The sequence below is a fragment of the Amaranthus tricolor genome, chromosome 9, assembly GCF_026212465.1.
Source record: "Amaranthus tricolor cultivar Red isolate AtriRed21 chromosome 9, ASM2621246v1, whole genome shotgun sequence".
NCBI classification, from domain to species: domain Eukaryota; kingdom Viridiplantae; phylum Streptophyta; class Magnoliopsida; order Caryophyllales; family Amaranthaceae; genus Amaranthus; species Amaranthus tricolor.
In genome coordinates this window covers 28,640,951-28,656,050 of record NC_080055.1, presented here as the reverse complement: position 1 = coordinate 28,656,050, position 15,100 = coordinate 28,640,951, and the positions used below count along the sequence as shown (strand labels likewise).

General features: G+C 35.5%; 2 protein-coding genes across 2 annotated transcripts; both read right to left on the bottom strand.

Moving 5' to 3' along the window:
• LOC130823756 (protein HEAT-STRESS-ASSOCIATED 32) lies at positions 1-9,829 on the bottom strand. The gene is made up of 5 exons (XM_057688499.1): positions 9,517-9,829; positions 7,010-7,201; positions 6,706-6,916; positions 385-608; positions 1-290 (listed from the first exon to the last, which is right to left on the bottom strand). Exons 1-5 carry the CDS (start codon positions 9,640-9,642, stop codon positions 180-182), a joined length of 864 nt encoding a protein of 287 aa, XP_057544482.1. The 5' UTR covers positions 9,643-9,829; the 3' UTR covers positions 1-179.
• Positions 9,830-13,400: 3,571 nt separating this feature from the next.
• On the bottom strand, positions 13,401-14,981 carry LOC130824096 (GLABROUS1 enhancer-binding protein-like). The gene has a single exon (XM_057688984.1). It carries the CDS (start codon positions 14,788-14,790, stop codon positions 13,570-13,572), a length of 1,221 nt encoding a protein of 406 aa, XP_057544967.1. The 5' UTR covers positions 14,791-14,981; the 3' UTR covers positions 13,401-13,569.
• Between the last annotated feature and the right edge of the window lie 119 nt (positions 14,982-15,100).

Below are 15,100 nucleotides of genomic sequence, written 5' to 3'. Positions count from 1 at the left end.
GAAGTTAAAATTTTCGTTTTGTTTTATTCAAGGATAGTCACAACCAGCACAGTTCCGCATGTTCTCTTAAGAGCAACCCTAACGTGATTGCAGTTACATATAACAACTAATATCATAAGGGAGGATGAGGAACATATACACTAAACACAACAAAATGAACCATGTTAACAAATATCACGTTAGAATAGATGATATGCTGAACTGAGAACAGACATGTGATTTTTGCCCGCTTTGCGCCCACGAAGGCACTCCAGAGCAACCACTTGGGAGTGATCAACAAAAAGGTTTACCTGAAAGTGTTTTATATACCAGTGTCAATCACTAGCTCAGTGAAAAAAATAAGTTGCAATGTGTCCGTGAGAAGGTGAAATATAATATTAGTACCTTAGGACCATACTGACTGATGAACCAATCCGATGTTCTAGCATCTCCCGCTTCAAACATAGTCTTCTCAACTCCTAGCCGACCAATAATTTTGGCAATGATGTCAGCTCTTAAAGATTCAGCTCGCTGAGAAACATCCTGAGCATCAATCATTATCATGTCTGCCCCAGCCTCCAAACATCTCTCTGCTTTACGGATTAGGAGGTCTACATCTTCAACAAGATCTATGAAAACACGAAATTCGTATAAAACGTCAATTATTTCATCGCAACTCAGATTTGCTAGCATTTCCATACCGTGTCACATCTTCCGGAAACATTTGTCGAATTATCACCTATAACTTGTTTCATCAACTTTAAATACACTGTCTATACAGGGAGTATAGCTTAAACATGCACAGATTTTAATAATGAAAAATTGTTGCGAATAATCCAACCCATTTTCCATTACCCGTCAATAATCCCACCTTTTGAAAATTTTTTAATAAGAACTTTTGCTTTCAGTTTGTTACCAATGGACCCATATAATTAGAAAATAACCTGCTATATCAAGTTACCTCTCATCTTCTCCTTTATAATAATCCAACCTGTTTCTCATTATCTGCCAATAATCTCATCTTTTGAATTTCTTTTTAATAATCCAACCTTTGTTTTCATTTTGTTGCCAATGGACCTTTCAAGAAGCTAAATACTCAATTTCTCTTTGCCACTAGTTTATAATAATCCAACATATCTCATCCATACATGTTAAGTCTCTTTTAATTTCATCAACACATTTTCTCTTTAGTTATTATCAAACAATCTACAATTTTTAAAATACTCAACTTCTCTTTACCACTGATTTAAAGGGGTAGTATGCTTTGATGGGAATTGAAAAACATACGACTATTATTGATTTTTTTAAATTTCAACTTGATAAAGATAAATACATAACGGGTCGATGGGTGACCGACTCAATGTATTTTTGGCCCATGACCTAACCCGATTAAGGCGGGTCAAGTACCCGACCAGGTTTATACTATTTTTTTTAAAAAAATTGACCAGCTATTTAGGATGTGGGTCAACGGGTCGGGTCAAGCAGTTTGGCGAGTCGAGTCTAGCAGGTCGGATTTTTTGAACACCCCTAGTTGATGGGATATGTATGTAAACACAATTATTATTTATGCAATGACCAACTTCATAAGCTTGGAAAATAATAGCAATTTCATTTAGCTTCTTAAAGGGTTTATTAGCAACAAACAGAAAGCAAATATTGGATTGTTACAAAAAATTGTAAAGTTAGGATTATTGGCCGGTAATGGAAAATAGATTGGATTATAATAAAGAAGGAAGAAGATGAAAAGTAACCTGATATAGCAGGTCATTTTTCGAAGGGTCCATTGGCAACAAACAGAAAGCAAAGATTGGATTATTAAAAAATTTTCAAAAGGTGGAATTATTGGCAGATAATGGAAAATAGGTTAGATTATTCACAACAATTTTTCCAAAAATTTATCAGCTACAAGGACCATTTGTAAATTCGTTCATGACCCAATGACTTAAAATCCAAAAGATTAAAACAGTGTAAACACGGAGTACCTATATATATATATATATATATATATATATATATATATATATATATATATATATATATATATATATATATATTTCCAGTATAATAGATTATTTTGTTCCCTTAATTATATATAGAATTATAGGATTATTCTTATTGCCTTATTTAGTCCCTAGAATTGATGTATATATTGAAGATTGTATTACTCTCGTAAATTAATGAACAGAATTCCAAAACCCTTTCAAATCTTCATGGTATCAGAGACGAACAGGTTCAGATCCGAGAAAACTCCGATAAACCGTTCACTTTACTCATCATCTACCTCATATCTGCAATGGTTGAACCAGTCAATGAAACAACACCAAACCAACTGTTTACAATGGAACAAATGGAAAAAATGTTCCAAATGTTTCAGAAATTTAACAAACGAAATAACCCCACAGAAAACGTATCCACAATTCAACTTTCAGAGAAATTAAATTACAACAATTATACCAGATGGAGCAGATTGATGCAAATCGCCATTAATAGTCGTGGCAGATTAAACCACATTACTAATGAGCCTCCCAAGACAGCAGATTCTGATTACCCGCAATGGGCCCAACATGATTCCGTGGTTATTTCATGGATTATTGAGAATATTGATGCAGAAATCGTAAACCAGTTTATCATTTATAGCACTGCTCGAAATTTATGGCAAGGAATTGAAAATCTCTTGAACAGTGGCCGGGACAAACTCCAAAACTACGATCTAAGTTCAACAGCCGCCACTTTGAGGCAAGGAAACAACACCATCGAAACATACTTTGGAAAACTTAGTATGTTGTGGAAAGAAATTGACAGACGCATGCCAAATCTGATGACTTGCTCACAAGAAATTACAACATTCAACAATTTCATACAAAGACAAAGACTGTACCGATTTCTCACAGGAATAAATGAGAATTTGGACAAGGAGAGAAGGAACTTACTTCACATGGACCCTCTGCCGACAGTGGACGTGGCTTATGCCACCATCCGAAGAGAAATTTCACGCCGGAGAATCATGACCGGCGTCTCATCACTGGGATTGGATCCCTCAAAGATTGGATCGGGTCTAGCGATGAAAAACAAAAGCTTCCCTCGAAACCGTGAAAGTGACAACTGGCAAAAACTCCGGTGTAGCCACTGTGGAGGGTCACGACATACCAAGGAAGGTTGTTTTAAGCTAGTTGGGTATCCCAATTGGTGGGATGACCTACAAAGGAGGAAGGCCACCACCAAGCCAGTCTCTCTCATAAATTGTTATCTGTTAGTCAGCTAACTAAAGAGCTTAATTGTACGGTCTTGTTTAGTTTTGATGGTTGTCTTGTGCAGGATACTCGGACAGGGACGATTCTTGGGCGTGGTACCAAGCAGGTTGCACTGTAATATGTGGACGAGGCGATTCAAAAAGGTCATTCAATGCTCGCTCAAGGGACTCCCATGCAGCAACTATGGATTTGGCATCATCGTTCAGGTCACCCTTCACTAGGTTATCTAAAACGTCTTTTTCCATCTTTTCATAATTGTAATTTGTCTTTGGATTGTGAAGCTTGTATACCGACTAAAAGCCAGAAACATTCATACTCTCCTAGTTTAACTAGGACTGATAACCCTTTTGATTTGGATCATTCTGATGTATGGGGTCCTGCTCCTGATATTAATTCTCATAGATATTCATATTTTGTTTTGTTTGTGGATGATTGTACCCGCATGAGCTGGATCTATTTTCATAAACACAAATCTGAGGTTTTTAATGTCTTTGTTAAATTTTACAATATGATTCTTACTCAATTTCACACTCGCCTAAAAATCCTTCGCTCAGACAACGGTGGGGAATATGTCTCTCATAAAATAAAACATTTTTTTCTTGAACATGGCATGCTTCATCAAACAACTTGTCTTGACACCCCACAACAAAATGGGGTTGCCGAAAGAAAGAACTGAACCATACTTGAGATATCTCGTGCTCTTATCTTCGAGTCTCATGTCCCGGCTTCATATTGGCCTGAGGCCATTGCCACTGCTAATTACTTCACCAATCGGCTTCCCACAAAATCTCTTCAGTTTCAAACCCCATTTGCTACTTTGAGTACTTTCTATTCTGTCCCTTCCTCTCATTCTCTTCCTCCCCGTGTCTTTGGGTGTGTGGTCTATATTCATCTTCCGAAACGGGACAGAACTAAATTAGAACCTCGGGCTGATAAGTGTGTTTTTCTTGGATATGGTGTTAGTCAAAAGGGCTATTGGTGTTATGATCCAACTCATAACAAAATGTACACCACTATAGATTGTGACTTCTTTGAGCACTCTTACTTTTTTATCCAGCCTAGATCTCAGGGGGAGAGTACTAGTGAGGATCTAACCTGGTTAATCTATCCCCTGGCAAATGGTCGAGACCCAAAAGAGCAAGTAGATATCACCACCGACATCGTCACCGAAACTACAATACTTCCATCTTCCTCAGTCCACTATAGTCCCCAAGTATCCTGCTGAACAAGAGGTAATTCCTGATTCCCCAGATACTAATACTAACAATAATGTGGTGCCTAGTGATGATGTTGTTCCCAGGAGATATGAGTTGCCTCCAAGGAGCACACGAGGTGTTCCTCCAAGGAGATATGATCCTGAGTTCGAGTCTCAAAGATCTCGATATCCCATTAATCAAGCGAACCAAGAGCAACTATCTCAGATAGCAGTTGCCTTCAATGCTTCTCTCTACTCGGGCAACCTACCCAAAACCACTAAAGATGCTCTTCGTGATCCGAAGTGGAAGAAAGCCCTGGAAGAAGAAATCATAGCTCTTAAGAAAAATGAGACTTGGGAACGATGCACTCTGCCAAAGGGAAAGAGAACAGTAGGATGCAAATGGGTCTTCTTAATAAAATATCACGCGGACGGAACCATTGAAAGATACAAAGCTCGCCTCGTTGCAAAAGGATACACTCAGACCTATGGAGTGGACTACTCTGAAACCTTCTCCCCAGTTGCTAAAATTGACACCATCCGGGTTCTCTTCTCCATTGCAGCCAACAAAGATTGGCCACTATACCAGTTCGATGTGAAAAATGCCTTCTTAAATGGGAAAATTGAAGAAGAGATTTACATGCAAGCTCCACCAGGTTTCCCACATGAATACAATCAGGGGGAGGGGTGTAGACTCCGAAAAGCTTTATATGGGCTAAAACAATCTCCTAGAGTGTGGTTTGGAAGATTTACTGCAGCTATGAGAAAATTTGGTTACAAACAGAGTAATTCTAACCATACTCTGTTTCTTAAGAGGAAAGATGGTCTAATCACATGTCTTGTTATTTATGTAGATGATGTGGTCATTACGGGGAATAATGCTAAGGAGATCAATGAGCTAAAGAGCCGATTGTTCCAGGAATTTGAGATGAAAGATTTGGGGAATTTGAAATACTTCCTTGGGATAGAAGTCCTAAGATCTAAGATAGGGATCTTTATCAAATAGAGGAAGTATATCCTAGACCTATTGGCTGAAACAGGGATGATTGACTGCAAACCAGCAGAGACACCTATAGTGAAAAATCACGGTCTCCAATTCATTGAAGGAGCTGAGATGGCAGATCAAAATCAGTATCGAAGATTGGTAGGAAAACTTATCTATCTATCACACACAAGGCCAGACATTGCCTATGCTGTAAGTGTTGTAGGCAAATTCATGCATCAACCTCAAGTTCAACACATAGGGGCTGTAACGAGACACTTAAGATACTTAAAGGAAACTTGCGATAGGGGAATTCTCTTTAGAAAAAATCAACACCTGGAACTTGTAGCTTATACAGAAGCTGACAGGGCTAGTGACGTCGGGATATTTTACCCTCGTAGGTGGTAATATGGTCACTTGGAAAAGCAAGAAACAAAAAGTGGTAGCTCTGTCTAGTGCTGAAGCAGAATTCAGAGGTATTGCTAAAGGGATTATAGAAGTTCTCTGGATTAGGAAACTTTTGGATGAGCTAAATTTTCAACAAAAAGAGGCGTGCAACTTATACTGTGACAATAAAGTGGCTATCAGCATATCTAAAAATCCTGTTCAGCATGATCGTACAAAGCATGTCGAGATAGATAGGCACTTCATCAAAGAGAAACTGGAAAAGAAGATCATTAGTTTACCATTCATCAGATCAAAGGACCAGCTGGCAGACATTCTCACTAAAGCCGTATCACCAGAAGCCTTCAACACCTATTCTACGCAAGTTAGGTGTTTGTGACCCTACAGCCTAACTTGAGGGGGAGTGTAGGGATATATATATATATATATATATATATATATATATATATATATATATATATATATATATATATATATATATATTTCCAGTATAATAGATTAATTCGTTCCCTTAATTATATATAGAATTATAGGATTATTCTTATTGCCTTATTTAGTCCCTAGAATTGATGTATATATTGAAGATTGTATTACTCTCATAAATTAATGAACAGAATTCCAAAACCCTAATTTCCGCTGTTCAAATCTTCAGTACCAAATCATAGAGAGAAGAAAAATAATGAAATGAAAATTTGTGCATCTAAAACAACAACACGCTAGGAGAAATTTACGAAATCAAATTTAAGTGCATCTCAAAATTGACGAGCCTCAAATTACACACATCTAGTACGAATGTAATGAGTAGAAGATTTACGGATCAATTATTATCATGAGATACCTTAACATCCATCAAACCCAACAAAGAAACAACAATAGCAAACAGATCCAAATACCGTAAGTTCGAGGCCTTGGCTTTACATACGCTCCATATGCTCTGTTTCCAGACAAAGGTATATCAGACTTGTCAAATTTAACAGCAAACTGAGGTTTAACTTTCAGACCAGTCTCCTTAATCATGTGCACATATCTTAAAAGAGTTTCTTCAGGGATCTCAAGAGAACCTGCATCTAGCTCAATTGTATCGAAACCCAAGCGCTTGCAATCCTGAAGAGTAGCAGACAATGATTTCAGAACAATATATTAACTAGTACTTATCTTTGAAAAGCTGAAGGAGAATAAATATACATCTACAATCACCTCTATATATTGCTTTAAAGCGAAAGTGCCTTTTCGGAGCAAATGCTCTCCCCAATCACCAGTGCTGATATAAATATTATGCCTGTGTGCCATGTCAGTCACCTTCTTAATATAACTCTCCGACATCAAGCTCTGGGAACCTCCAGAAAACTTCAAACCATCAACAAACTGCCCCATTGACTCAAAAACATCCTATAGAAGGCAAGAAACTGCTTAAATACAAATTTACATTGAAAACAATTAAATGATATATTCACAATAACCCTTCTTTTAATCTTTGGATAAGGAAAAAGATATTCTCATTAATGAAAAGCTAAGTGCAAGACATTACAGTAAAAAGTGCTTCCACACATTACAACAAATCAAAAATATCCAAAAATACCAACTTAGCAAGACTAATTGTGAGAAACAGTTACAAACTTGGCCAGCATGACACCTTCTGGAATGAATTCTACGTAGCAGATTGCAGGCTGACGTACAACACTTCGGCGGCTACAAATAACTTAAACATTATGGCGAATGTGCAGAATGCCTAAAAGTGTATAAGAATGTATTAAACTATTAAAGATATAGAGGCAAAATCAGTAACTTGCTTTGTTTTAAAAATGTGTGCTTTAATTAGAATAAGATCTTTATGCTGTATGTCTAAGGGATATTTAGAGCTCCATCCATGCTATCTAGAAATAGAATGGATTTCTCATACATATTGCAAGTAACTTTGGTTCTTTAATGTGGGACTTTTCTGAGAATTAATTGATCAGATATTTGGGAGTTAATATTGCTTAAATATGTGTGATTCATCGGTAAATCATTGTGCAATCTGTTGCTAAAGAAAAGCATTTCTTATCAGCCTCAGATTATTGGTATTACATGGGCAAATCCAGGATACTTCATTTGTGTTGAACTAACTCACCAGCAGTTCTTTGGTGATATGTACACAATTCAATACTGATTTTGCCTTATTGCCTAGTTTCCCCTATACACAAACATATGAAACCATTATGTCATCTGAACATCTGATACTCTAACTTGTTCTTTACATTTTTTTAAAGCACCCAAAAGAACCTAATACAAACCACGAAAAACATGCTTTTATTATTAGTCATTAGGGCAAAGACAGTAGAGTGGGTTGAGTGCGATACCCTCCGTTAAGCTTCAAAAAGAATTGATAGACTAACTATATCAATAATTGCATCTTCTTTTCATGAAAGCCATTTACTAAGAATTAAGCACGCTTGGTGGGAAGCAATCTAGGATTGACATCTTGAAAAGTTTCCTTGGGTACCACCACAAGTAAGACCAGAGTGCACTGGAAAGACTTGTATTCGTTTGTAGTAGTCGCTGGTTATACGATGGGGTCGGGGGTATTACGAGCCCCTTTTAAGACTCGAAATAGTGTGCCGTACAATAGGCCTCATGGCTTTAGCCCATCGCACAAGTTTAATTATTACTCCCTTTGTTCCATAATAATGGTTAACTTTGACATTTTTGCACATTTTTAAGTATAAATTAAGCCTTAATATTTATTAATACACTTTACCAAAATTATTAAAAAATATATATTAAAATTTTATACATTAAGACGTATCTTACAAGATCCACGTAGATATATTTTAATTTTTTATATCCATTAAAAATCATGTTAAAAAATTTTCTCTCCCTGTATGAAATATTACAAACGTAACCAACAAAAGGAGGGAGCATGAGTCTCATGATGCAGATGAAGTCAGATAAGTTCAGCTCATGTAGTATATGTTTCCTTCTTGGCTCATGTTGGTGGTTAGAACGCTGGTTCGTGTCGCATAAGTCACGAGCAAGATTGGATGACAAAGCTACAAAAACTACAAGAACTTTATCAAACAGAAGCCTCAAGGCCCAAGGAAGCTAAATCATAGTTGAGGTTGTTATTTCTGTTATGCCAGCTCAGTCATCTTCTTAGGTTGTGTGTTAATTTTTTTTAATTAGAAACTTAGGATTGTTGTTAGTCTTAGGCTCATTCCATTTTCTATGTAAACCAATGATGTATCTCTTTTACATCTATGAATAGAACGTATTATTTTTCTCCTTGTTTACATCTGCTTCTTATTTGTTCTCTCTTCTTTATACTGCAGCATAACAGCAGTTTTAACAGAGTACTTTTAGAATTTAAACATGTTTTCCCGAAAATTAACAACTGAAAAAGGAACAAAGTATGCTGCTAATGACAATTTGTAAGAGAGCATTCAATAAGAAGCCGATTGATTCTGATTTAGCGAGTATTCGAGCTATTAATTACATCATCTTCCATTAACATATAGGAAATCATGAAATTATTAGCTGCATGCAAAAAAAATTTTAATCAAATTTGACCTATATCATCGTCTGAGATCATTAAATTGTGCATACTAATTACACAACACTCTCAACAAAAAAATTTACTATTTTTTTACTGAAAATTGAAAAAAGTGAAACTCAACAACAAAAGTTTAACACTGAAATTAACTAAATTCTCCAAAAAAAAAATGTACCTGAAGAACATTTTGAGAGAAATGAGAGTAATGAGGGCCGCGAATTTCAGTGACGCCATACCTTCTAGGCTTTTCCGGACGATCTTCCTCTTCGAAAAAACTCTTCCATTTCAGTGACGACGCCATGATCGATTGAATTTATAGCTTAACACCAAGTATTTTTTTGTAGAAGATATTAGGGATTAGAAGTTTGATGCTGAGATTTTGAGAAAATTCGTTGTATTGGTTTTTGTTTCTCGTGAAATTGAAAAGATTTATGGAGTGTGCTGGTTGTTTCTAGAGAAGGCTCAAAAGCTCTATACTCATGAGTCATGACAAACGGTTCAACCAGACAGCGATTTATCCATTTCGTTCGATTGGGTCCCACTCAATAATTTTATCTATTTAGAGTTAATTAAGGTTGTTCTACGACTACATTGATTCTTAAATATTTGTAAATTTATTTGATTTTGGGTCAAATCATGTTCGATTATAAAGTTGAATAATGGTTGATTGTTAGATATGTGTTGAACATCTTTATAATTAAAGGCGTAATATTAAAGAACATTTATTTTGATAATAAAATTCAATTTCTGTTATAAAGGTGAAAGAAAAAACTTTTGACCATTAAATTAATATATAATTTTCATTTTTTTCAAATTTGTTATTGATTTTTTTCACGATAATTTAAATAGTTTATTAATATGTTTTATTAGTTTTATAAATTAACAAATTATAACATACTATTACGATTATATAGAACAAATTAATGATAAGTATTATAAAATAACCAATTTGTAATTGAAACTTGATGTATATGGTTTGAACATTCTAGCGATAAAATTTGGTTTTACCACGTGATAGATAAAAAACTTTGATTAGCATATGATACTTCCAACTTTTTATGTGGCAAACAAAAAAGTTAAAATGTTTCTTAAATTCAATACTTATTTCAAATAGATTTTGGAAAACGTTTTCCACAAAAGTAATTGCCACATTTATTTTTATGAAACAAGTCATTATAATATATAATAATAATAATATAAATTTAACAAAAATATTTAAAATTAGAAGCTTTAAGTTATTACACAGATAACAAAATATTTGCTTTTGAAAAGCCTAAAACTCAAAATCACCGAATTAAATTTTCCAACTTCAAGTCTGGGATTGTGAATCAAGATGAATTAAGAATCTACACAGTGTGATGGAAGTTTTAATATAATAATGTCGTTGATCGAATAGTTTAGGTATCAAAGATATCAAAAATCCCTTAATTTTCACCATTTTAGGATTAAGAGCATTAGTTTTATTATTATCATTAACAAATTAAGATTGCGTAATCCGATCCTTTCAAATCGCATCCTAAGTAGAAGCAATTAACATCGGGAGGATATCGCTTTTTACGAAACTTGATTAAAACAATAAAACTTTATACAAAACAAGCAAAATTTTCCATCATCATATAAGGAAATACACAATAATCGCCTGGCTATTTAAGATGAAGCTATGTTCAAGCTCAATAATGCAATTTACCATGAACTATGAAGCAATATTCAAGTCAAAGGAGTGCCAAATTGGAACCAGTCTGACTTAGACACGACCCGATTTTGACTCGACTTAATATTCGGCTTCACAGGATCACAGCAATGCAAATGCCATCGAAAACAAAGGGCTCGAGTTTAACGCGAAGTTGAAAATATAACCAAGTAAACACATTTCTAATTCAAAGCACTCGACAGCACCAGGTTAGTATCTGTGTACATCAGCAAGAACATGCAAGCAAATCTGTATGCTACAAGCACAGAAAGAATTGACATGGAAAAAGGGTAGATTGCAAGATCACAGCAGGTAACTGCAATCCTATTCACGAATTCAAATCGAGGAATGTGAAAAGTGTTTGCAGATGTACAGATTCGTCACTTTAAGGAAAAAAAGATACGGTAGTCACCTAGTTACGGGATATTATCTTAATAGTTTTGGTCTCATCGTCGACATCAAGACATCATCAAACAATGCCGGTAAAACATAACCACACCAACGTTCATAAGAAGAAAGTACGAAGATACCAAAATCCTAAAACCACGTAAAATTCATAACTGCAGTGTGGACTGTAACCTGTGGTGTACAAGATATGAAGCATTCAACATACACAGAAATGTATTGACTCCCTAGGTTTTCACTGATTCATAGCAACAGAATGAAGAAGAAAGCAAAGAAATGAAAAAAGTCCTCAACTTCTTTTGAAGATTAAATTTTCAGAATCGGCATGACAAAAAAATCTCCTCAATGAATGCAAGTGAGGGAAGAAACCATCTCCAAACACATTGACAGAATCGAGCACAACAGCAGGATCGGCATTTTGACGACCACAACACCGAAAAGAACATTGAAAAACAATTAAAGAATTGGAGTGTCTGATACCACAAGTTAAAGCCAATAAAGAAACACGAGCTATGCAAATTACAACACTCACAAAGTACTCTATACTCTGTCATCCGTTCTACGAGATCTCTCTCCCTAATCTTCACATACCTTCTCTGCACTCCCTTCTAAATCACACAAAGCACAACTTCACAAGTCCTTTGGTTGAAACAAATTGAAGTGAAGTCAAAGAAAATGAAATGTAAAGCTGATTAAATGAGAAGAACGTTATGGCATCTATTGCAGAGGAGAATTGAAAGATAAGATTTGAAATAAGACAACCAAAAAACATTCAATAACTATAACTGCAATTTTGCATCAAACTTTTTCCTCTTTCTCATAACACCTCGTATCCTAAGGGGAAAAGGTTGAATAAATTTTATATGTATTTTAGATGAAATTTAAGAAACACTTTCCAGTAACGAATGCAATAAAAGTGAAAGATAATTTTCCATTAATGAAATTGTACATATATCTCTCGTGTTTTACAGGACATTAATGTTTGTCGGCATTCAGAGACCAAAATAGGAAGCAACATCTAGACATTAAGCCCTAATAACGTCAAAGTATATCATCGCACTCCCTTCACTAATTTTCTATGCTATCTAAAACAAGAGCTAATAAGCAAATTATGCAGTACTCATACAGATATTTCTCACGTCATCAAGACATTAATTCCTCATAAGTCGTAACGTCATCGTATGTCATCACACTCCCTTCACTAAGATTCTATGTTGTCTAAAACATAAGCAAATCGGCAAATTATGCACTAATCATGGAAATTCTCATGTTTTACTAAACATTAATGTTTGTCGCATTCTACAATCAAATTAGGAAGCAACGTCATCAAGACATTAACCCCTCGTAAGTCGTAATATCATCGCATGTCATCACACTCCCTTCACTTAAATTCTATGCTATCTAAAACATAAGCAAATCAGCAAGCTATGCACTAATAATGGAAATTGCATTATTACTCATGTTTTACCGAACATTAATGCATCTAGACCAAAATAAGAAGCAACATCATCCAGACATCAAACCTTTATATCATATATAATATCCAACACCCTTAACTTAGATTCGATGTTATCTAAAACAATAGCAAATCAGTAAATTATGCATTAATAAAGGTAAACACAGATATTATTCAAGTTTTACTCGTAACGTCATCATATATCGTCGCACTCCCTCAACTAAGATTCTATCCAAACAAACCAAAACTAGCAAATTACATCTAACCCTGATTACATTAAAGAAATACTCCCACAAACTGTTTTCACCTCTTCTTTCCACTCCTAAATGGCTAAAATGCTATCTAAGCATGCAGTAAGTTATATTTACCAAAAGAATCTACAACAAGAGAATCCAGAACTACACTAATGAAAAGAAACATAATCACACAGAAGCTGAGCAAGAACAATCACAAAAATAATCAACACACATAGATAACATGCAAACAAAAAACAGAACCACCATTAATATCTGCATAAACACAACCAAAATAAACTAAAATTTAAGCATCCAATTTAAACATCCATCTGTAATCCAGAAAACATATCAAACATAAAGAGCCTGTTTAAGGAATGTACATCCTAAGGCTTATAAAAAGATAATCATAAACAACAAAGTTCCATACTTCCTTACTTACACCTAGGGCTTAACCCATCCAAGAGCTTCCATAATCCTTCTAGTCTCCTCCCTTTGTGCTTCTTCCCGCATCATCTTCAATTCCCATTCCGCTTTTGCCACCTTCTCCCACATCTCGTCGATCTCGGCCCGCCCCTTTTCACCCATCTTTTTCAATGCCCTCTTCCTAACCTTCTCCTTAACAGCCATTTCACCAACATCCAAATCTTCTTCCATGGCAGAATTCACCAAACCCTTTCCAGCTGTATCACCATTGTGAACCACCACCTTATTCTTTTCAGTAACCACATTATCACTCTTACTCTTTGTAGCCCTGGGCTTCGAGCCCGATTTCACAACAACATCCTTATCCCCAACAACCCCATTAGAAACTTTATCATCCTTAGTATTGTTACCACTATCATCCCAAATCTTCTTAGACAAATCAAACAAACGTTTCTCATGTTCATTACCAATCTTCTTATCTTTACTCTTAGCATTATTAAACTTTTTCTTAAGCCTACGAATTTTATCCATAATCTGACTCTTACTAACATCAACATGCAACAATTTCTTGACAAAAGCACAAAAATCCTCCATATCATTCATGGGATCAGCACCTTTTCTAGCCTTATACTCAATCATGCCATTAAGAATCTGAATCTCATCATTTTCACTAAAAAGCCTCTGGAATAACTTCTTGGACCCTTCTTCTTGAACAACAGGAGTCCCAACTCCAGACCCAGGAGTAGTTTTTTCCTTCTTCTGCTTCTTTGCTGTACCAGTTTTCTCATCCCCTTCAGCAGGCCTTTTCTCAGCAGTAGTACTCGAACCGGTGTTTGCGGGTTTAGATCTGGACTTAGGAGGGGAAGAGATCTCAAGAACGGGTTTTGAAACGGATTTAAATTTCGAAACAGGGGGATCATCCTCGTCTGAGGAACCATCCTGAACGGGTTTTTTTGAATTAATGATAGTTAATTTTTTGGTATTGGAAGGCTGAATTGGAGTTGATGTGTTTTGTTCTGGTTCTTCCTCTTCATCTTCATCATCATCATCAGATTCTTCCTCTTCCTCGTCCTCTTCCTCGTCCCCTTCCCCTTCTCTTTGTTCTAGATCCTGTTCTTCATCGGATGAACCGCCAGAACCTTCTTCTTGATGTTGTTCATTATCAGTTTCTTCATCAGATGAAGACTCAGGCTCAGGAGGAGCTTCAGTCAAGGGTTTTAGGGTTTTGTTGCGTGCCATTGATAGGAATTTGAGGGAAATTTGGGGGAGAAAGAGATAGAAATTGGTCGCAGATCTTGAATTTTGATGGGATATTAAGAAAAGAATTAGGTATATGATTATTTATACAGGGGGATGACAACGGCTGAATTCTGAACTATTCCTATGTTTTTGTAAAACCCTAAATAATGTTTTTTTAACCCTAACTTATTACAAGTATTTTTTTTTTTGATTGGCTGGCCCATTTTTTGGGCTCAACTTTGTTGTTTTTTAATTATACTAATACTAATTCATTGATTATGCTTTTGGGTCAACGTAAAATGTAAAAATA